The sequence below is a fragment of the Thamnophis elegans genome, chromosome 6 (genome assembly GCF_009769535.1).
Source record: "Thamnophis elegans isolate rThaEle1 chromosome 6, rThaEle1.pri, whole genome shotgun sequence".
Lineage (NCBI taxonomy): Eukaryota > Metazoa > Chordata > Lepidosauria > Squamata > Colubridae > Thamnophis > Thamnophis elegans.
In genome coordinates, this window is record NC_045546.1 from 65191642 (window position 1) to 65216546 (window position 24905).

The 24905-nt window shown below is 41.2% G+C and overlaps 1 protein-coding gene across 1 annotated transcript in view; it reads left to right on the forward strand.

Annotated features, from left to right (window-relative positions):
- Positions 1-24905, forward strand: part of DMD (dystrophin) — a 1161901-nt gene that overhangs the window by 944234 nt on the left and 192762 nt on the right. Inside the window, 1 exon segment of the mRNA XM_032219839.1 lies at positions 380-440. Coding sequence (XP_032075730.1) covers positions 380-440 — 61 coding nt within the window.

The window sequence follows — 24905 nt, forward strand, 5'->3', positions numbered from 1 at the left end:
CCTCTATTCGTATCAAGTTCTCAATACTATTATTATTAAAGCCAGATGGCTAAAATAGTTTTGGAATTTTTATCCACCTATCAAGTTCTTCCCAAGGACCAGTAATAGCGAGATATTGTTCTTTGTTTCTTTTATTTAATAACTGAAAAGGTTTTGCATTTATCTTTGCAAGTGAATAAATTCAATTTTACTAAGATTAAAACAGAACACATGTTAGTGCTTCCTGTCTTCATGGACAACTGAATAAAGAGTGAACTAACATTTTAATCATAAAGATTAAGATAATAATTAGTAATAATAATATTTGTTTTGAACTTGAACTAAATACATTTGTGATTATTTTATGTTCCATTTTTGTGTGTGTTTTTTTAATTAACAGCTTCTGTCCAGGACCCATGGGAAAGGGCCATATCACCAAACAAAGTGCCCTACTATATCAAGTAAGTATTAAACACGCATAATGCTTAACCTTCGGGAGTTTATCAGGTAATTAATTTAATTTACTTTGAAATCACGAGGGTTCCATTCCTGTGAACAATACTGGTTGATACCTCAGTTGCCGTCTATTATCATCATGAGCAGCAAAGTTATTATTTTAAAAAATAAAGTTGTGAAGATTGCTTGCTGTTAAAACTCAACTATGTTTTCATTATACAAATCGTCATGTACCTTAAACATTTTTCAGTGGTAATCAGCCTATGATTAGGCAGAATGCAGTATCCACATTAAACTGGCTGTCATGAAAGATCAACAAAATGTTAGTTAATGCATTATGACTGTATTTTTATTACTAGAAACATTATATTTTTTTCCGTGTTAAGATATCAAACTAATTTGGCCAAACTTGTACATATTGCATTTTATTTTGTGGGCATATGTCCTATAGCACAGGACAGGGTGTGTTTGGTAATACTGAGCATGTGGTGCGTTTCCTGCTGAGTAAAGTCTGAACAGCATGCAAACATCTTCTTTTGCTGACACTATGGTTAGGAGCAGAATCTACTGAACTAACAATTTTATATAAGCTTTATTTCTAGAAAAAAGCTACTTCTTAAATCTGTTTATTACATTTGGAATACAATTATACTAATATTAAAAACATATTTTATAAATTGAATATGCAGAAGTTTAAATAAGGTTATTTTAGAGTGTTGCAGAAAAATAATATGCTTCCCGATAAAATGTTTTGGTCATAAAATGGATCAATCAATTTATTTAAGCAATTTTTAAACTTTATAGCTGAAAAATATATTTTGGATTCTAGATTATATAATATTGCTTTGATAATGAAAAACAGATGCTACCTAGCTTGGTGTGACGTTCCCAGAAAATGACCTAATTAATTTACAAGCCTCAAGACAAAGTTCAAAAGAAATCCATTCATTTATTAGGATCAACATTCTGGCATATACTCCTGCGGAGCCAAAACTGGCTTCTGCTTAATTGCATTTGAACTTTACCCCTTTATCTCCTCCGTTCTATCATGCATCATAAAGAATGAACATACTCAAGAAGAAAGAACATACTCAAGAACTAGGTTGTAGAAATATGAGATCCGATTCAGGCGTGCATGGAATCCTCCCTTGAATGCCAACTTGATAATAGTCATGGCAATGCTTTACAAGTTGACATCCAGCTCCCCTCACTTCCCAAAAGCGACTTGTGTGACACAAAGACAATTTGAGTACAGATATATAATTTAAGGATGCGTTCCTCCTCCAGGCTTGCCTAGATTTTCTTCATGGAATTTTGCTATAAAGCAATCAGCCTGGATATTACTACTTTTTACCCAAGATGTCTCTGATAAGGGGTAGCCCTTCCACTTGATTAAGTATTAGAGTTGTCTCCTGTGCCAACTCAAATCAAGGACTCATTGAACTTCATAATGGGTTTGGTCTCCTATGACCATAGGGCCTGGGGGCTCCCAGAGTAGTAGTCTCAGAGTGGATCCAATCACGGGTGTTAAGAGGCTACTATGAAATGCCGGGTGTATCTTCCCCACCAAACAAGGCAGTTTCAATTGCACTGTGACTGGGTTGATGATCTTTACTATGGAGAATGGTCCCATAAACTTTGGTCCCAGTTTCTTGCTAGGCAGTTTTAATCTCAAATATTTTGTGGAGAGGTAAACCTTCTCTCCCACCCGGAATGGCCGTTGTGGAGCCTGGTGTTTATCTGCCTGTTTCTTATAAGTTTGTGCTGCTTTAACCAGTGCCTTTTGGACATTTCTGCAAGTTGCTTTCAGCATCAACATCCAATCAGTCAAGCTGATTGGGGGGTCTCTTGGATACTCAGACATTGGGACGCAGTCCATGCTGCTCACTACTTTGAATGGTGTGAGTCCTGTCCTACTGAACAGCATTATTGTACGCAACCTCAGCAAAAGATAAAAGATCTGCTCAATTGGACTGCTGATAGTTCACATAGCACCTCAGGTACTGCTCCATCATGGCATTCAGTCTCTTTGCTGCACCATTGGTGCTCGGATGAAAAGCTGAAGTAAGACCCTGCAATGACCCAATTAACCACAGGAACTCCCTCCAGAACCTAGCCGTGAACTGGATCCCTCTGTCTGAAATAATTCTTCGAGGTACTCCATGCAGTTGGTAGATATGCTTCACAAACAGTTTAGCCAGCTTGTGAGCCGAGGGTAGTCCTCTACAGGGTATGAAGTGTGCCTGTTTAAAGAACAGGTCTATTACAGTCCAAATCACCGTGTTTCCCCCACTTTTTGGCAACTCTACTATAAAGTCCATTGCGATCTCCACCCATGGCCTCTTTGGCTCTGCTACTGTTTGCAGCAGCCCAGGGGAGTTTCCCAGTCATCTCTTCATTGTGGCGCAGATGGTGCAACTTTTCATGTAACTATCCACATCTTTCTTTATGCCAGGCCACCAGAATTGCCTCCGGGCTAAGTGTACAGTCTTTAGGAACCCAAAGCGGCCTTCTGGTTTGGCGTCGTGGCTCCTCTGGAGAACTAGGGTGCGTAGGGATTCTGGGACATAGAGTTTCATCCCCTTCCATGCAAGGTCATCTCTTTTCATCAAGTTGTGTTGGTTGTTTTGGAACCAGGGGTCTGCTAGCAGTTCGGTTTTTAGCCTTGTGGTTAGGTCACTTGCGAGTTGGTCTTGCTGGTCTCGGCATTGCCACCTGGTGGTTGCTTGGGCAGCAGTTTGAGTAGAGGGAATGATGGCATCCACTACGTGCTCCTGTTTGCATTTGTACTGGAGCATGCGGAAGAGGGCGTCAGCTAGAAAATTCCTCTCCCCTGGAATGTGCTTTAAAACAAAATCAAAACAGTTGAAGTATTGAGCCCATCAGAGCTGTTTGGGTGGTAGTTTCTGTCAGGTCCTAAGTGCCTCCAGATTTTTGTGGTCAGTCCCGACTTCGAACAGTTTCTACCCCCCTTCCAACATGTGTCTCCAGGTTAGCAGTGCTCATCTCACTGCTAAATCCTCCTTTTCCCATGCGGCCCATCGTTCCTCTGTGTCTGTGAACTTGCAGGAGGTGTAGGCACAGGGTTGTAAGTTTCCTTGATTGTTTCTTTGGAGTAGCACCGCTCCCACTGCCAATGTTGCTGGTGCCTCCCTGGATCATGAAGAGTTGCTTGGTGTCAGCTTTGTAGCTGTCTGTGGGTATGAGGGGGTTGCCAACCTAAGACGGCTTGTACTTTGGCTGGGTCCATCTCTATTCCCTCATTTAACACTCGGTAACCCAGGTAGTCTAACCATGCATGGTGGAATTCACATTTTGATATCTTGACGTACAGGTTGGCTGCCAGAAGTTTTTCCAGTACTTGGTGGACCAGGGGTATGTGGTTGTCCATCGTCTCAGTGTAGATAAGGATGTCACCAAGTAGATGAGGACCCCCTTGTAGAGGTGCTCGTGCAGCACCTCATTTATTTACTACATGAATACCACTGGGGGACCCTGCGGTCTGAAAGGCATCACTTTGAATTGAAAGCTCCTTAGGGGGCAGTTGAATGCTGTTTTCCATTCATCTCCCTCTCTGATATGTACTCGATAGTATGCTTCTCTGAGGTCTAGTTTGGTGAAGACTTTTCCCTTGGCTAGATGAGATAGCATGTCCTTCATGAGGGGGACTGGGTGTAGGTTCTGTACGCAAACCCCATTTATTCCTTGAAAGTCCACACATAATCTCATAGTTCCATCTTTTTTCTCTTTGAAGAGGACTGGTGCCGCGACCTGTTGCTTGGCTGGCTCAATGAGCCCCTTGCTAGGTTTTTGCCTATGTATTTATGCATCTCTTGCATTTCACGGGGTATTATGGTGTACAGTTTGGGCTTGGGTAGTTTTGTTCCGGGGATGATTTCGATGGCACAGTCTGTCTCATAGTGAGGAGGCAGAACATCACACTCAGCCTCACTGAATACTTCTGCGAGGTCCTGATATTCCATTGGAATCAGTTCAGCCTCTGGGGTTTTGTCGGATGTGGCTGCCACTTGTTGTGAGCTCCATCTCCTTCGATCAGGTAGGGGAGGGGAGCTGCACTCCAGTCTGTGTCTCCTCCCTTCAACAGGATCAGATGTCCCTCCCCTCTCTTTTGGGCAGCATGATGGGCCCCCCATCATGAAGGGTGGGCCGGTCAAAATTCTCCCTCAGTTGCTCTATTGCACTCCCCAGGGATTCCATCTGGGGCTTTGGGAGCCTGGCTTGTGCCCAGGCCCACCTACAGTCCACCCTTGCCAGCTTGCTTGAGACCCTTCCCTGTATCTGGGAATTGGGGTAAGGGAACTCTACTTCAGCTGCCTTAGGGGCTAATTTCCACCAGTACTCATCCTTTCTTGCTTCTGCTGCTGGGAAAGACATCTCTGTGTGGACGTCTGGAGCTCTGAAGTTAGGGGCTGGCCAACTTCCTTCAACTGAAATCAGGCTTTCTTCCAATAATCTACCTTCTGCCATGGTTGCCTAATTTTCCTTCCAAGCACCCCAGGTATTGGGGGAGTGCTTGGAGAGCCCAGAATTCAGGAAGCCCGGAAATCTTGATAGATTTTAAAAGTCAGGCTCTCTGTGAAGTTCCCAGAAGATGACCTAATTAATTTATGAGCCTCGAGACAAAGTTCAAAAGAAATCCATTCATTTATTAGGATCAACATTCTGACATGTACTCCTGAGGAGCCAAAACTGGCTTTCACTTAATTGCATTTGAACTTTACCCCTCTGTCTCCTCCCTTCTGTCATGCATCATAAATTGTATTCACAAACTAGGTTGTAGAAATATGAGATCTGATTCTGGCCAAAGATATGCATGGAATCCTCCTTCAAATGCCAATCTGATAATAGTCATGGCAACGCTTTACAAGTTGACACTTGGATAAATACTCATTTCTTCCACATTTATAGTTTTATGTCATTAAAAGTTGCTGAAAATTAAATATATAAAATATTTAATTATATTCAACCACAGCATGATACAGACCTAACCTCAAATTTTTCAAATTGTTCTTTGATTATCAAAATAGTTATTTTAAGATTACAATCTATATAGAAACTGTCAATCTGTCTTACCATTTATGAGTTTCAGAGCTGGGCTTCAGCCAGTTTGCACCAGTTCTGGCAAACCAGCAAATGCCACCACTGGCTGGCCCCACCCCTCCTAGACACTCTTATCTCGCCTTGCCTGCCTTGTCCAGTGCCTAAATTCATCCTTGCAGCCCAGCTGCTCTCTGCTCCTTCGCTCACTTGCCCAGACCACGCGTTTCCCTTGGCCCAGCTGATCTCTGCACCTTGGTCACTTGCCTGCCTTTGCCATGCCCTACCACACCAGCTACATGGCCCAGGTGATCTCCATGACTTGCCCACTTTGCTCACCCACAGTTGTCCACAAAGGTAAGATGCTTGGCTGAAGGTTCCCCTCAGGTTGCACACAGCAAGCCTCGGCCATCTTTTGCACCTAGCTCTTGCCATCCTTCCACTCACATGCTGCCTGCTCACCTTCTGAGGGGCCTTTCTCCTCATGCCGCCTCATTTTGTCTGCCTCGGGTTCCACATTTAGGCCGTGATGGGGAGACGCATTGGTTCTGGGAGATTGCTGTGCTATTGCTGAGACTGCTGATCCTCTGCAGTGTGCATGTGCAGCCCTGGGACATCTGCCTGCCCATGATCCCGCTCACTTATAAACCTCTTTCCTTGCCAGTGCCCTCCTTGGCCAGCTGTGGAGAGGCCATGTCTTCCGGGAGCAGGGAAGGCAGTGCTCTGGCAGGCTGGAAAACCAACAGGAGGGAGCAGGGCAGCCAACAGCAAGGTCCCCCCTCCCCTGCATCACCAGGCTTCAGCATGTGGAGTGACCGGGACTGGGAGAATCGAGCCCTTTTCCTTTGGCAGCAGTGGCCTTGCTTGGCTGCCTTTGCACAGGGCCAGATGGCAGGCAGCATTGAAGTACCTTAAAGGGACTGGCTGGGGCAGCAGCCTTCTGAGCAGCTGTAATGTGAAGGGAGGCTGAAAAGTTTGGCCAAGTTGTCTCCTCCTCCTTGGCCCCAAACATACATACAGAGCAGACACGCACATTTTATGGTTCCGGGACCTTCTGCAAGGGGATGGCACATGGGGGAGTCACTCTAGTGCCATTAGATGTGTGTTTGTTTGCTCTGTATGTACACTTGGAGGAAGAAAGAGGTGGTTGTCCGGGATGAAGCAGGGAGAGTGAATAAGGGGCCTGTGAAGGAGGGGAAATGGGGTGGAGGTAAGTGAGGTGATCCGGTGAGTCCGTGGTGGAAGCAAGCAGGGCAGTGGGGAGAGGTTTCCTTTTAGAAAGGCAGGAGGTGGACACATGGACTGTGGCTTGTTTTTAGGATCTAGAGCTTAGCAAGCTCTTCTGTTATAGAAAGCAGGCTGCACCCCTTGCAATGGAGTGAATTTTTCTTTGAAGCCTGGAGCGCTGTGCTGCACCATTGGAGAGATCCAATTGTCCTTTATATTCCCTGCCACCACCACCCACTGCCTTTTGCTGGTCCATGCTAAGAAACTTGAGTGTACTTCATGGACCTCGCTCTGCTACCTTTCTGTCCTCCCCCCCCCCCACATTACATTTCTCATCCTCCCTCAGACTCTAAGCTCGATTTAGCAAGACGAAGCAGATGTGCTGGGTGGGGAGGGGAAAGCTGTTTTTTTGGCTTGGAATTGGATCTGGCCACCGCATTTGATATTTCATTAAAAATCCTTTTTAAAAAGTGCAGCCGCAGAGGCCTTCTTCACATGGAATCATCTGGCAGTGAGGAGAGAGGGAGAAGGGGGCAGCTGCTAGCACAGAGGGGAGTTATTCTGGGACAAGGGGAGCCAGGAAGAGAAAAGGTAGCTTGCAAGAGCGGAGGCAGGACAGCAAACAAGTGAGTGAACATTTGGCCTGCTGGATAGCTTCTTTATTCCCTCTCACTCCTAAGGCAGCCAGGTAGAACCCATCTCCTCACATGAGAAGTGACTGAAGGGCCTTCTCGCCAGGAGCGCTGCTCTTGTTCAGATTCTCTGCCTCTCTCTGGCAACCCTCAGTCGAGTATGGCTGCCCCATCAACTGACACCAGCTTCAGCAACACCACTTGTGCCCAAAATCTTTCATCTTGAAATGTTTCTTAAAAGTCACCCCAAAGGGATGAGCAAAGTAGGCTCCTTAACCTACATTCTCATTAGTGGTAGTCCTTGATTTATAGCCACACCTGAGCCAAAATTTCCATTGTTAAGCAAGATTTAAGTGACTTTTGCTCTGTTGCTCTGATTTTTCTTGCCACCGTTCAATAGTAGTAAATAAATAGAGATTGTATCTTGTTGAGGCCTTTGAGGCAAGCAGCCAGGAGGAGGGGCCTGCAATTCTTGTTACCAGGAGAGGCTAGATGTTGCTTCTGGGCAGGGGAGTGTTGTGGCCTGCCAGTTGCCAGTGGAGCTGGCAGCAGACTCATACGATGACGAGATTGGGGAGAAACTTGGGCCAGTGCTGGAGTCTGGAAACAGCTCTGATGGATGCTCTGTGTCGGATGCAGATATAGAGCCAAGGCCGCCCAACATTTCCCAGCCACCAAAGAGGCAGCTGCCTTTGGAGACTGATATGACTGAGGAGGAAGAATAGCTGGAGCCTATTCCAGATGCATGTATGTGCAGAGCAGTTAGAAGAGGTGAGCAACAGAGGACAAGGAGTCAACTCGGGAAGCAAAGTATATGTGTATGCTGAAAGGCCCCTCCTTGGCTGGGGAATAAATAGAAGGAAAGGGGAGTGGTTGTTATAGGAGACAACAGTTCATATTTGTGAAGATTTTGCTCATTGTGTTTCATGCTACAAAGACTGCCAGAACTTAATTTGCAGCCTTTCAGTTGGGAGCTCATGGCCTTCCAATTATTGCAAGATACTAATAAGGTCTGTACTGCTATTAACTCCTTGAAGGACTATTGCCTGGACTTTTCAGTGGGTGAATGCAATTAATTCACAAGAGGTTAAATAAAGGGGGGTGACAAGGAGTCTGTTTCTTGCTTCTGCTAAAGCTGGGTCAAAACAGGGAGGATTGGTCCCTTTACCCAGTTCCTGGTGAAAAGTATGCGACAGAGCCAGGTGGAGCCAGAGGTGATCCCAATGCACCATCCATCTTCCAGCTTGCCGGCAGAAATAACATGCAGCCTCTCCCAATAACATGAATTGCAGGCATCATTGTCTCTTTCAAGTGATCAAATCTCTCTCTTACACACACACACAAAAACCCACCCACCGAGAGAGAGAGAGAGAGAGAGAGAGGGAGGGAGGGAGGGAGAGAGAGAGAGAGAAAAAAAAAAAAGAGAGAGAGAGAGAGAGAGAGAGAGAGAGAGAGAGAGATTTGATTGCTTGCTTGAAAGGGACAGCATTGCCTGCAATTCATGTTACTGGGCGAGATTACGTGTTGCTTCTACCTGTAAACTGGAAGATGGGCGGCCTGTTGAGATCACCTCTGGCTCCATCTGGCTCTGCTGTTCACTTTTTGCCCAGAGGGAGATGAAGCTTTGTCTCCCTCAGGGTGAAAAATGCTTGGGCACCCCATAGGCGCCAGCCTCCATTGTCAAGTGTTTGGGCTGCTGAGCGCCAGCCTGCACACCTACTTAGTGCTGTAGGTGCCAGACTACAGCTACACTGAGCCCAGCACTCTTTGGGGCCTGGTCCTGGTGGATGCTGCAGCTCTCGTGCTGGCTGTGCAAGGCAGGCAGGGGGCTGCCCCTGGTCATCTGTAGTAGCTCTGCAGCCACCTGACCTCCCACTAGTCCCAGTCCAGGCTGCTACCTAGCAGCATCCATTACATCCCACTGGATTCACCCCATGCACAGCTGGCACGAGAGCTGCAGCATTCACCAGGCCCAGGGCCCGAAGCCCGCAGGGCTTGGCATAGCTGTAGCCAGTGCTTGCAGCACTAAGTAGCCATGCAGGCTTGCACACAGCATTCCAAAATAGGCTTCTTCCAGCTGGAGTTCTTTGCCCAGCCAGGGAGCAGTTCTCATTGACTGCCCTATTCTCAACCAGCCGGCTGCATGGTGGGACGGGGTTTCTGCCTACCTGAAAGAGACACTAGTTTGTATAAAGGGACTCGCCCGCAAGACCCTCATAAGTGCTGGGCTGTGGGCTCTTCCCTGGGCAGCCTGAATCATTGCCAAGCTCTCAGCATGCCTCGGGCTCCACTCACCATGCCAGAAGGGCAAAGAGTCCCAGCAAGGCCAGCAGCAGCACCTGCCACAGCCAACAAGTATCTCAGCAGCAGCTGGGCTTTTGAAGTTGGCTACATAGCCACTTTTGTTTTTTCACCAGATATTTTTTTTTTAGATTGGAGCTTCATTATTGTAATGGGTAATTTGTTTTTCCTGGCTTGGGGGATTACTATTGATACATATAGTTTAATGACGCTTTTGACTTCAAGCAAAAAGTTTTTATAATGGTCTTCAGCAGTGTTACAGCCATTAAATAGAATGTGCCAATCAAGAGATTAGAAGTCGGCAGCTATAAGATTGCAGTTGGCTTTTTTAAAGTTGTAATTTGGAGTCCAGTCATTATGGCTGTCAGCCTCCGCTTGCTGCTGCTTTGGCTGCCATTGAAACAGGAAGGGGGGGGCATGGTATTTGGGAGGGGAATCATGCTGTGCTGGAGGAAGATTTTAGACACTCTTTGACCATCTTACTGCGCTTGTGGAAGAAGGGAGTTTCCCGCCAAGGTTAACTGTCCAGCATTCCATCCTGGTGATGCCTTTTGAAGTTATCTCCCACCTGACAGTTGGATGCATTATAATTGGACTATGGACTGGGGTGCCAAGGGGAGGGGATTGAGTTATACATGATATTATTCGCTTTCGCGCCTAATTAACCAGATTCAGCTTAGCTTTGCAACTGTTCGTTTATAATTAGTAAAAGTACACTTGATTTCAATTCAAAAGGAGTTGAGTGGTTTCTTTCCTGATTACTAAATGAAATCAATGCTGACAATGGTCTTCTTTGCAAGGATGTAAATTGGGACAAAATCCAATCATGCTGTGGTCACTGTTAGAAAAAGGTTCTTCTCCATCTTGGTGGAGATAGCATACAGGAATGGGTTGACCTCATCTGCACTGATTGGACTGAGTCTGTCAGAGCTGTTACATGCCCCTGTTGCCAGGGCTACACAGCTTTTGACTCAGTCTCACTCAACATGGATGGATGTGTCAATCCTTCTCCTTGCTATTTTATTCAAAAAGGACATTTATTCAATTCAAATTAGACAAATTGGACTTTTATTTGGTATACATGTCAGCTGACTCCCTCTCCTAGGTTGAGTTGCTGGCCTTCCCTCAGTGGCAGAGTTTCGACTCAAGGCCTGAGTGGTTTTTCCCTTGATATTGACAGTTGGACTAAATATAGCCAGCAGAGTCTAGCACTCTGCTTAGCTAGCCATCATTACTAAGCAGCAGGAACTTTTCGGTCGATTTTAAGCCTTTCGAGGACTGCATTTAATTATTTTGGCTGCCTGGGCTTGTATCAAGACGGTTGAAAATTTGAGGCTTCATGCCATTTAGTGTCTCACCTGGTATTGACACTGACAGTGGCAGCCATTTTGATAGCTTTCACTCTCTTTAGCTTTTAGAATGATTGCAGGAGACGGTGGTTAATTGCTTTACTGGCGCTGATCTCTGGAGGCTTGAGGGACAACAGTTTCCATGTTGGAGAAGATTTTTAGCCAAGAAACCCCTCCTTTGAGCCTCAGCTGCCTGAGTCCACAGCCAGGCCACCGTGCTAGGGTTTATCAGTCCTGCAGCATTAGCCTCGCCCCTTTGAAGTCTCAAAAGAGCATGGTTTGGAGAGCTGCCTTGCCAGTGGCAATCAGCTTCTTACAGCCTCCCAGTCAAACATGGAGGCTGCAGGCACCAGCACTGGGTCAGAAACAGCGGCTGCAGGAATTGAGGCTGAAAATATTGTAGCAGGAATGTCCACTATGGGGCTAGGAAAGAGGCAAGCCTCCAAGTCTATTAAGAAGGATAGCTCCAAATCAATTAAAAAAGCTGGACAAGTCCTCAAAGGATCTAAGGCTGCCCCAAAAGATGAAAGTAGGAGGCAGAGGGCTCTAGAGAAGAACTGCATTAGAGCAGACCAAAGGCAGCCTCTTTTACCAGAAGGGTGAGCAGAGCCAAGCCAATCAAGCTCACTAGCTGCAATTCAGTTGTCACCAGAGGGAGTCAGAGAGCAGGAATCTACCCTCTGCTCTATTCTGCCTAGCAACAGTGCAGCACTCTGGAGATTTGTAGCTGATCTGAGCATCTCTTTACCTCTTCTAGCCAGGCCACTGGAAAGGACAGAGCTGCTCCTGAGCCAACAGTTACTCCCACAACAGTTGGGCCTCAGCCTGAGATAAATCCTCTGCACTCTGCTCCAGGTGACATACAGGCCATCATCACAGAAGCTATGAGGCAGGTCAATGCGCAGGACTCCAACAATCTAGGAGGACATCAATGGGATCAAGTTCCCATTTCGACCATAATGCCAGGCTTAAGCCCCATTGCCAGAGAGACTTTGAGGGCTGTACTGAGCCAGTAGCTTCTCAGATTTCTGAGGAGGAGGAAGGAGCTGCAACTCTCAGATGATGAGTAGATGGGGCCAGATCAGCTGGCCTTTACTGGACTATTTCAGCATAACCTGTTTCGGTCACTTCTCTTTAAGGCACGTAACTCAGCTAAACTGGGTTCTACTTCCATACAGGCAGATTCTACCAATCCACCTGATCCTACAACCACTCTCTTCTCAGAGCCGACCACCGCAGCAGAGGTTATTCCATCTCTTCCTCTATTTATTGATGTGGTTCAGCAACAGTGGTCCTCTCCGGGGATAGCTGTTAATGCATCGGCTCTTGACAAAAGGTTTTATAATGTGGCTCCAGATTTGTCTAAGATCCTCCAAATCCCTAGAGTGGATGTACCAATGGCAGCCTTGCATACCCCAGCCACTATGCCAGGAGAGACAGAGGAAACCCTCAAACCAGAGGATAAAAGGGTGGAGCAAACATTCCAGAGGGCCCATTAGGCAGCTGCGCGCTTCAACGACCGCTTCCTTCTTTAACAGGGCTTCCTTGCTTTGGATTCACCAGATGCAAGACAGAATTCCAGCAGCAGATGTCAGATCGCATCAGGACTTGAATAAAGTCACCGCTGCTGTTCAATTCTCGGCGGACACCACACTTAACACCGCCAGATTTGCTGCTAGATCCATTGGCTCAACAGTAATGACTTGGCACCTGCTCTGGTTGCGTCAATGGCAGACTGATGCCTGACACAAGTGGCATTTGGCCTTGGCACCATTCAAGGGAGAGCTCTTTTTTGGAGAGACCCTCAACCCGTTCCTAATTGAGACCAAAGACAAGAGGAAGTTCCTACCATCCATCAACAGGAGGGGCTCCTTTCATCCAGTGCCATACTTCAACCGGCCTTCCTTTCAGGGCCCAGGCCTGTCTGCCCACAGGAGGAATTCCTCCCCAGGCATCGACAATACTTGGATAGACCATACAGAGGTAGACAGGCATGGCGGCCATTTCGAGGCGCAGGATGATTTTTACAATCACTCTTTCTCAAAATCATGCATGGTCTTTGTGAACATTGTGACATCTTCTAAAAATTCAAAAGGTTGTAAAGATAACTAGTGAAGCTTGTGCTAAGAATGTCAGTACATGAACTGATTACTAATCTTAAGTTATCACATGCTATTTCTCCATTTCTAACATAGAAGATATAGATTTGGAATGCTATAGGTTGACCTGCATACTTAACAGCAACTTTATTTTCTATTTTGATATTTGACATTTATTTTTGGGAACCAATATAATTATTTCTTTACTGTGAAATCCTGGGTGTGGGTAGAAATGCCCATTTACCAGTGGGATATGCTACACAAATGACTTAAATAAAAACATCTTGCATGTTTTTCATAAAATATCCTAATATATTTCTTTAAAAAAAATAACTAAGTATCTTGTCATTGGTAATTACCTGTGATAGTATAGGCCTTGTCACAGTCTGCAGACCTGTAGTTTTTGCATCAATGTTCCTTATTATACTAATTAAAGTGGAACATTGCACCCTTGTGAGTCATTAATGGATTTTCATTTCATGAGTGACATTTGCAGGAGGTAAAACAGGCAGTTCATTTGAAATCCACAGGCTACTGTGTTAGAATTAGCTTTACCATAGCAACAGTCTTCCATCATTAGTATTCAGGTCAACAGAAAATGTTTTGGTGTGCTTTTGTTTGCAAATAAAAGGTTTTTCTCAGACAATTGTACTAGAGGCAAAAAACAAACAAACCCCAAAATCCTAGCAAAATATGCTTCCTTTAAAATAGTGTGAAAGTTTTGTTTTAACCATTTCTTTTCCTCAGCTCCTGACTTACACTTTGTTTTTTCTATAGCTGTGTATATCTAACCTTTCCAGTTGTCCTTAATTTAACAACCGGCCCTAATGACTGGCTGGGTAGGCGTGGCTGGGTGGTCATTCGACTGAGTGGGCATGGCCAACTTGACATCACTCATCACACCAAGTCCTGCCTCCCGGCCACTCACTTCAAAAGCAGAGATAGGATTCAGATGGTTTGGACTGTTTTGGTCTAATCCCACCACTGGCTGGCCCCTCCCATTTTTCGGCACGTTTTGAAGTCCACAAGCCTTAAAGTTGCCAAGGTTGGATACCCCTGATCCGATAGATCAGTGTTTTTCAAATTTGGTAACTTTTAAGATGTGTAGACTTCAACTTCCAGGATGCTGTCTGGGCAATTCTAGAAGTCTACACATTTTAGGATTGCAAGTTTGAAAAACTCTGTCAAAAATGGGCAAATTAAGATCCTTTGTTCTCCTTAAAAAAACATATTACAGATTATCCTGAGCACTTTATCTATGAAGGAAGACTCTAATAGAAACATGCTTTATGCATAAAAATATAGAAAGGCATCTAAGGATCACTAATCTCCCCATCTTCACAATGATCTTAACAAAAGTTTTTCTCAGCTCTGCTTTGCCTGAATATGCAATATATATGCTCTGTTATTGAGCTGTGATCATTCTGGCCCTAAAAATAGACACAAAGTTCTCTCAATCACAAGAATTGTCCTCCATTCTTTTATTTATAGTATGGGACCCTCAAAATAGACACAAAGTTCTCCCAATCATAAAACTGTCCTCCTCTGTTTTTATTTATATTCTGGAATAGTCAAATAATGAGGAAAAGCTAAGTAGGAGAGATACATGGACAGGCATTATTATTGATCTGATTTATTCTAGAACTGCTATTGTTGGAAAAAAGGCACTTTTACCCTGATACTTAAGATTCCTTCCCTGCCCCACCCCATTACTTTGGAGGGGTCTCTTGGTTTTCCTCCCTCCTTTCCTTGATTTCTTCCCAAAGAGTCGACTTGTTGTCCAACTAAATGTGCTTAGAGACAGATGTGTGTTTTAAGGCACAACCTTCTTTTGCAAAGAGATGTACTGATATGAGGAAAAGGTCCAAGTGGGTGGAAGGATTTTTGACTCTCTTTCAAGCTTATTTTCTCAGAATTGATCCTAAAATTGGACATAAAGTTTATTAGTACAGAAATTGTAATTGGAGCAAAGAAGGAAGCAGGGGGCTTTAGGAAGACAATGTTATGGCAATTCAAGTTTTTGATGAAGTTTTCTTGTTTTCCTTATTTTCATATCTTGGCTTTAAATCAATGTAATCAAAGACATTACATTTGTTCAACATAATCCATGATTGTTGTACAGTTTCAAGAGAGGTAATTGAAGATTTAAAATCTTCATTTTTGGCCCCTTTTCAGTCATTTTCAGGCTGTTTTTTGGCCCATTTTGGGGCTGTTTTGGGGTGTTTTGGGGGGATGTTTTGGGGGGCATTTTTCAGCAATTTTCAGGCTGGTCTCCAGAACATTTTCCGGGACTTTTTGGAGCCATTTTGGGCTTTTGTTTGTCTATTTTCAGGCAGTTTTCAGCCATTTTTCGGGCTGTTTTGCATGTTCGGTAGTAGTAAATAAATAGAGAGGGAAGTTGTACCTTGTTGAGGCCTTTGACTCAATGTCCCTCTCTATTTATTTACTGCTACTGAACATCCAAAATGACCCAAGAAACAGCCTAAAATGACTGAAAAGGCTCAAAAAATGGTCCCCATTGTGCCTGGATGAATCCTTTGTAATCAATGCAGTTGTCTTTTCAGGACCAAGCATTATGAACTTACGATCAAACAGGAAGAATTGCTATAATTATTACATATCTGAAGAAAACCTAATCAATAAATGGTTTATGCATTTGTATCTAATTCTGTGATCTTTGAGAAGTTGTACTAGGGAAAAATTGGCTAGTTCTCAAATCTGGATTTGGACAAAGAATTCCAATCATGTTTTAGGATTCTTCAATATAGTCCAAATTTACATTCTGGGTTCTTCTTCCTATTATCTTCTAGTCTGTATAGGTAAAAGTCAAGATCTGACATATTAGAAGAAATGGGGAAACATTAGATACTTGATGTCAGAACAAATGGAATTTAGGCAGAAAATAATCTAGAAGAATACAAAGACCATTGCCAATTCATGTTCCTTGACTATTGCCAAGCATGTGTAAATTTTTCAGCTGCTGTATCTTTTCTTCCAACATTGACAAACAAATACATAAACATGTCTCTCCATCCTTATTTCTTTTTTGCCAATCTATAGCTAGCAAAGCAATAGGAACATCGGGATAATGGAGTAGGTTTGCTGTGCCTAAACATTCATTAACAATATGAATAGACAGGAATAAACTTGAATTCAGTTAGTTTCTTTGAGGATAAGCAAATAAAAAATTTTAGTCTACTTCATCAGTCTTTAAGAAACAGAGCATACTTCTCTTTTTCATGGCTACCTCTACATGTGTCACTCAATTCAGATATTTTATAAGAAACAACTTTCTTTTCAACTTAATTAGGTTCCTTGATAACAGTTGCACTCTCTCTAGCATTTGTAATTTTCTATTTATTTCTATTTTCTATATATGGTTTACGTGTGTGCTTGTTATTCAAGTTTTCTTTTTCCAGTACTGAATTATCTGATTTATCTGATGAAACTCTACGGCCTTCTATTTGGGAGTATATTGTTCTTTGTGCATGCAGCTGCTTATTGAAAGTACAGAGTGGGTGGAGGGAAATTCAAGAAATATGCAGATCCTTTACCCAAATATTTTCCATAAATAAAAAGAAAGCTTATTTGGTTTACACTGCTTCTGTACTACTTATGTATTTTTAACCCCCCCCCCTTTTTTTTTTTTTTTGCTTTAACACAAGTCCACCACATATGATAATATGTGCCTGGTTTTTTTTTATTACATTTCCAACATTTACTAGACATATTTTAAAACATTTTAGCTAACATAGTAGGGTGGTAAGTGCCATCTATAAATATTTTATATAAATTTTCTTTATAAGAAGTTGCCAGTGTCAATTTATAGTTCCTTCCCAAAGTTTTGCCATTTCTCTAATTCTATATTATCACCAAAGTTTTTTACCCACTATGTCATTTTGTCTTTACTTGTTCGTTCTCCAGTTTCCAGTTAGTAAGAATTATATATTTCTTAATTAATTTTTCATCAAGAGTTCAACAATATCTGATCAAAGACTATCCTTTATAAAAGCCATACTTTTTTCATGTCTTTATCGTATCTAGATTGCATTTGCAATTTAGGCCATCATGATAATAACAATGCCCTAGTCTTCAACCTCTTATTTAAATTTTATTTTCCCCTCGTGTCCAAAATATCTTTATAGTCACATTTTTTAAAATATATTTTTATATTTTTACATTTAAAACAATGCAGTACCGCAGAGTCGAAGTAACCATACATTCACATTATACACAATTAGTCTCAACAATTAACTATTAGTCTACTTAGTGCATTATCTATCCTTCTGTCCAATCACAATACAGTTTGTTCCAGTCTTGTCACCTTGTCTTATACCAATAATAAAATCTGTTTCCAGACTTTAAAATATTCTGATTCCACTTTATTTTAAGTTCAAGAGTGAGACTATCTGCTTCCGCACAGGCCAACACTTTCTGATTATATCTAGCTCTGATGGTGTATTTTATTTTTTCCAACACTGCGCACAAGTTATGCGCACCGCAGTTAGTACATGTATAATTAGGTAGAGTACAGTTTTATTAAACCCCTCCGGTATTATGCCTAGGAGAAAATTTCTGGTTTAAACAAAATTTGGTCTCCCACCATTTGTTCCAACAATGATTGAATCATTTTCCAATATCTTTTGGCCTCACGGCATGTCCACCACATATGATAAAAAGTGCCTGGTGTTTTTTACACTTCCAACAATTTGGGGCCAGATTTTTAAACATTTTGGAGAACTGTCCTGGGGGAGATGCCATTTGTAGAATATCTTATAAAGATTTTCTTTATATGCTGTAGCCAATGTTAGTTTCCGATTAAGTATCCAAAGTTTTTCCCACTTAGCCAATTCCACATTATAACCAAAAAATTTTCGCCCGAGGCGATCATAGTTCTTCTTTGACATGTTCTTCCTGGAGTTTATATTCCAATAAAAATCTATACAGCACTTTGATCAACTTATTTTCTGTCTCTATCAAAATTTTATCTAACACTGTGTAATCTTTAGCAATATCTTCCTTCTTCCTGTCCTGTACAAACCTTGATTGTATCTGAAAATAAGACCACCATTCTACTTGTACCCCTTATGATGCCAATTCTAATCTAGTTTTAATCTCCCCCTGTCTGTTCAATAACTCTTTATATGTAACAATATTTTCCATATTAATTAAATTTGGGTGTATATATGCTTCCATTGTAGATAGCAAAATGGGTATTTTGGTATAATGGTTGTGTTTAATTTTGTTCCATATTAATCAAAGGGACTATCTGATATAGTGTCTAATGAAATATTATGTGCAGAACCTTTTTCATACCACAGGAAAGGCATGCCATCCTGCTTGGAGGTCATGACCTTCCAATTGGAGTAATATTTTATTTCTCAACATTATCCATTCTTTTAACCATGTGAGGGTGGCCGCAATATAATAAAGTTCCAATCTGATACGCTAAATCCTCCTTTTTCCTAGTATCTTGCATGGCTTGAGTTTATTCTTGGTTTTCTTCCCTGCCAAATAAATTCAAAACAATTGATTCAAATCCTTAAAAAAACTTTTTCTAATTTAATTGGAATATTCTGAAATAGGAAAGAAATTTTGGTAGTACATTCATTTTTGACTGTGATCCTACCCATCAGTGACAATTGTAGGTTTTTCCACCTTTCTAGGTCTTTCTTAGTTTTGTTGATCAGATTAGTATAGTTGTCGTCTTTGATGGACGCACACCTCGCAGATAAGTGTATACCTAGATATTTCACTTTTTTAACAATTTGGATACTCAATTTCTTCATTAACCTCCTCTTTCAATGTGGATGTCATATTTTAACCAGCATTTTAGTCTTTGTCATATTTATCTTTAACCCACCACTTTCCCATATTCGGTCAATTCCTCAATAAGTTTCATACCAGACTTTATAGGATCCTCTAACACAAACACTAGATTGTCTGCAAAAGCCTGTAACTTAAATTGTTCCTTTTATTCCTGGCTAAAATTTCTAAGGTTAATATAAACAGCAGCACGGATAGGGGACAACCTTGCCTTGTACCTTTCTGGATTGCTATACTTTGTGTTAATTCACCATTAATTATTACTTTGGCTTTTTGATTTGTATACATTGCTCTAATTGTGTTTGTAAATTTATCCCCAAATTCCATGTGTTCCAATTGTTGATGCAAGAATTCCCAGTTCACATTGTCGAATGCCTTTTGGGCATTGAGAAAAAGATAGTGCAACCTGAATGAGAATGTCCAATATAATTCTCATATTGTTTTTAATTTGTCTTCTGGGGAGGAACCCATTTTGATCTGTGTGGATAAACGATGTGAGGAATTTTTTCACCGTTCTGCCATTATCAGAGCAAAAATCTTGTAATCTGCATTTAGCAGTGAGATTGGTCTGTAATTTTGTATGAACATCTGATCTGAGTGCCCCTTAGGTATTAATACAATGTTAGCCTCCATCCATGATAGCGGTGTCTTTGCCTTTTTCAACACAGCGTTATAAACTTCCAACAGCATTGGAACAAGCATATCCTGAAATTCTTTATATATTTCTACTGGCAGTCCATCTGGCCCTGTAGCTTTATTAGTCTTTTGTTTTTGTATGGCCTCAATTATCTCTAATGCTTTAATTTCTTCATTGAGCATATCTTTTATTTGCTCTGGAATCTTTGGCAGATCTGACTTTTCCAGATATTGTAGTATTCCTTCCTTTATATAGTCTCTGTTTTCTCTATATCCGGGATGGCGAACCTATGGCATGCGTGCCACAGGTGGCACATGGAGCCATTTGTCAGGACACACGAGTCACTTCTGGTTTGCTCGGAGGGTTGTTTTAAGTGCTCCGGAGGCTTCAGGGAAGCCTCCTGAAGGTCCCTGAAGCCTTCAGAGTGCTAAAACAACCCTCCGAGCAAACTGGAAGTCGAGGAACTGGAAGCGACTTCCGGTTTGCTCAGAGGGTCGTTTTGACTGCTCCAGAGGCTTCAGGGAAACCTCCTGAAGGTCCCTAAAGCCTTTGGAGCGCTTAAAATGACCTTCCGAGCAAACCGGAAGTGACTTCTGGTTTGCTCGGAGGGTCATTTTGAATGCTCCAGAGGCTTCAGGGAAGCCTCCTAAACATCCCTGAAGCCTCTGGAGGACCTCTGCGGGGCGGGGAGGCTGTTTTCGCCCTCCCCAGACTTCTATAAAGCCTCTGGAGCCTGGGGAAGGCAAAAAAAGCATGCAAAAAATGGGGGGTCATGCCTGTAGTGCACACATGTGCACTGGGGGGTTGCGCATTGCATTATTGGTGTGGCACACCCACACACAACCATCCTGCACTCCCCTACTTATGGCACACGAGCCAAAAAAGGTTCACCATCGTTGCTCAATATAATTGTTCATAAAACTCTTGGGTAATCCTTTTCTTTTCCTCTAGTTGATAGCAGATCTCGCCTTTTTCATCTTGTAGTTTATTCACCCAGCTTCTGCTTCCTCAGCCTATAGGATAGCCACTGCCCCAGTTTATTTGCATTCTCAAAGAAATTTTGTTTTGCTTTTTTTAGACTGTGCCAATTTTGCTTTTTCAAATATAGCCAATTCATGTTTAATCAGTTCCATACTTCCTTTTATACTTCTATTTGTGGTTTCTTTTGAAGTTCACTCTCTAAGATTCTATACCTTTCTTTCAACTCTCTTATTTTTTGATTCTCAATTTTTTCTTCCTTGCTGTAGCTGATATCGTGACCCCTCTTATAAATGCCTTAGTTGTATCCCATAGCTTTTGTATGGATGTGTCTCCTGGCCAGTTTTCTTTGCAGAAAAAATTCTATTCCTGATTATCTCTTAATATATTCCTGATCCTTTAGGATTATTCTATTGAATAACCAATGATAACTACCCTTTTGTTTTTTCCATGTAATCCTCATAGGATTATGGTCAGCCCATAAATTGGGTTCTATGTCTATCTCCTTCACTTCCAAGATTAACTCCATCGACATCCATACCATATCTATTCTTGACCAGAATTCAAGTCTATTCGAGTAAAAGGTGTATTGCTGTCCCTCTGGACATCTTTCTTGCCGTACATCATAGATGTTTAATTCTTCAGCCATTTGGAAGAATGACCTGGGCAAAATTCTCCTAGCTCCTTTTCTCCTCTTTCCACTTTTATAGTCCCACTTCTGCTCAACTATAGCATTGAAATCACCCATTAAACAGACATTTTCCTTTCCCATCTCTCGAATAATGCTATGTAGTCTACAATAAAATTTTCCCTGACCTTCATTAGGTGCATAAATTACAATCAATAACACCTTTTTTTGGTTTAACATTATTTCTACAATTAATATTCTCCCATCCTCATCATGATAAATTAATTTAGTCTGGATCGTGTCTTTAACATATAGTACTATTCCTCTTTTCTTTTGATCAGCTAATGCCATGTACAGTTTACCCAATCTAGGATATTCCAAGGTCTGGATCTGTCATTTAGTTATATGAACATCTTGCAAAGCAATTATATCCTAATTCAAATGTTTTAGTTTATTAAAGGTTGTTTTGCTTTTCTGGGGCAGGTTTAGACCATTGATATTAAATTATAAAATCTTGATTTCTCCTGACATGATTCTATGTGTATTTAGGTCATGTGCTTCTTGTTGCCCTTATCTCTCACTTCTCTTGGTTCTTCCCCTTTTTTCTCTAAAACAACTTCTTTCTCTTTTCTTGTCTCTGCTAGTTCCTTTTCTCTTCTTATCTGTGCCTTAAGTCCTTGCATCCTTGTTTCCAACAGTTCTCCTTCATCTTCCTCATCCTCCTGCCCAACCAGATTATTGTAGAAATCTTCCGCTTGTTCCACCATGTCTATTCTGAATCTTCTATCTTTCCAAGTTACCAGTATACCCTCTGACATCAATCATCTGAAGTTAATTTCGTATTTATTCAGCACAGTTGTTAAAAATTGATAGGGCCTTCTTAGTTCTCTGATTCTCCTCTGTATCTGTTTTAGGACTGTTAATTGTCATTGATTATGTACTATCGGATCGTCTCTTGTTCTATTCAGCACCTCATCAAATATTGATTTTTAACAAACTTTACATGGACTTCCCTCAGGAGATTGTTCTTTTTGCATAGTTTGTCTGGATTCTATATGTCTCATCGATCTCACTTGCCATCTCATCATTTCCTATTCCCAAAGCCTTTGCCATAAGGTCTGCCATCATATCTGGTAAATCCTCGCCTTTTTCTTCCTTTACATTCTGAAACCGTAGAAATTGGGCCAGTTTCTCCGATTCTAACGTAAAGACAGTTAACTCAAGTTTTTTGTTTGCCTGAATCAGCCTAGAACTCAGCTCTTCCATTTTTTTCTCCTCCTTCTCCATCCTTCTTTCTATTACGTTTATTCTTAGTTCATTTTTATTGATCTATTCCTGGAACTCCTCAAATTTATCATCCATCTTCTAGATCCTCTCCTTTAGTTCTCCAGTATCATTTCTTATTTCACTGATATCCTTATATTATTTGAAGCTCCTTGGTTGAATTAGATCTTTCTCTCTGGAGCATATCCTCAGAGGAACTTTGGTTCGAAGGACTGGCAGCCGCTAGAGACAGCTGGGATGCTGGCTTCCTCCCATGCCAATTTTTGTTAGATTTGTAATGCTTGTCATTTTTTGAAGAATTGGATCCCTAATTTAGATATTTTCCAGAACTCCCACTTTCTTCTTTCACTCGTAACTCCTTCCTTCCTTCCTTCCTTCACAATTTTTTTGAACTTCGCCAGATTTGGGTATGTAAAGTCTTCCATCATTGAGACCCATTCTGGGATTTTTGAATAAATCTTAGCTTTTATTTTTTCCCCCATACAGGTAATAATGAGTTTCTTATATAGTGATTTTGAAAGTATGTGAATTTTATTCTTCTCTTACTATAAGAAGGCCTGCCATCCCAGTTGTAAATCTTGTCCTTCTAAATATAACAGTCTCTTATGCCTGAGGGCTATCCATTCTTTCAGCCATGTTATCACACATATTTGGTGATATAAAAGCTAGTCTAGTGATCCAAATCCTCCATTCTCTTTAGATTTCTGTAACATTTTCAATTTAATTCTTAGGTTTTTTCCTTGCCAGATAAATTTCAGGATTATTTAAATCGTCAAATAATTTATTTTCAATTTGTATAGGTGCTGTTTGCAATAGGAAAAGCAATTTTGGTAGAATATTCATTTTTACAGTAGCAATCCTTCACAATATTGATAGATGGAGATTTTTCCAAATCTAATTTTATTTGCTTGAATAATTGTATATAGTTGTTTCTTTTTATGGTTGCACATCTTGCTGCGAATTGTTCCTTTTGTTTTGTGTAAGGTTTTTGACTATAACTTTAGTTCTTTCTCTATTTATTTTCAATCCTGCTACTTCTCAAGCTCCTCTATCTTTTTTAATAGTTTAGGCATAGTCTCCAGTGGTTCTTCTACAATAAATACCAAATCATCTGCAAATGCTTATTATTTATATATTTCCTCTCTTATCTCCATTCCTTTAATTTCTGGATTTTGTCTAAAATTCCTATTCAAGACTTCCAGTGTCAATATAAATAGTAAAGGTGATATTGGACATCCTTGTTTTATTTCTTTCTTTATATTGAAATTCTCTGTGTGGTCCCCATTTATAATTACTTTGGTGATTTGTTTATGGTATATGTCTTAATTACATTTATAAATTTTTCTCTAAAGTCCATATAGTTTAGTAAATGCATCATAAATTACCTGCTTACATTATCAAAGGCTTTTTGAGCATCTAAAAAGATTAATGCCATTTGTTTTTCTGGATGCATTTCATAGTATTCTAATGTATCTAGGATAATCCTGAAATTGTCTTTTATTTGTCTTTTTATAAAAAGTCATTTTGATTTGGTTGAATAAATTCAATCAGATTTTTTAAAAATCTCTCTGCTATTATTGAAGTAAAGATTTTATACTCCACATTTAATAAATATATTGGTCTATAATTTTTTATCTGTGTCAGATCTACATCCACTTTTGGTATTAAGATAACATTGGCTTCTGTCCATCTTTGGGTCAATAAATTATTTATGGTAGAAAGTATTAGTAGAAACATTTTGTAGATAAATCTGATAACAGTAGTTTCCAAAAGATATTCATTTTTTTCAGTCATTTTAGCATCTCTATAGTTATTACATTGTAACAAAACCATCAAAGAGTCTTCTACAATAGCATGTAGGAAGTGTATGCTATTTTCAAAGCACAACTCTGCAGCAAAAGCATATCCTAAAACACCTTGGGCTTCAAATAGCTGAAATCTGTTTGACAACTTTAATTTTGTATTATCTTTCCAAAATTTAATCTGTCTTTTCCCCCCTTCTGATTATATTTGGAGGGCATTTTTCTTTGATAGCAATGATAAATCATTTTTCTTTTATTGGAAGCCTCATCATTTTTCAACCAATTAAGGACAAAGGCAACATGACAGTAACAATGAAAAATATTAGCCAGTCACCTTCTACCTGCAGTTTATAGCTGCTATTCCCTTTGCATTGCAGATCTCAGGAATGCTTTGTTTCCTTGAGCAGTATCTAAAAGTAGAGATCTGTGAGCAAGCCTAGGTGTCATAGTTCTCCATCCCAAGGCAGCAATTATGTCCTTCTCCCCAATCCCATAATAGGATATTATATATTATAAGTCAATAGAAGTGGTTAAAAATTCCCCTTCTCAAGGAAACCCGGTAGACCTTTGGCCTGGCTTCTCTCCCTTCCCTCTCCGTGGTATAATGGTCTTTGCTCCTTTGAACACACCTTTCTTTACCTTTAGCCAG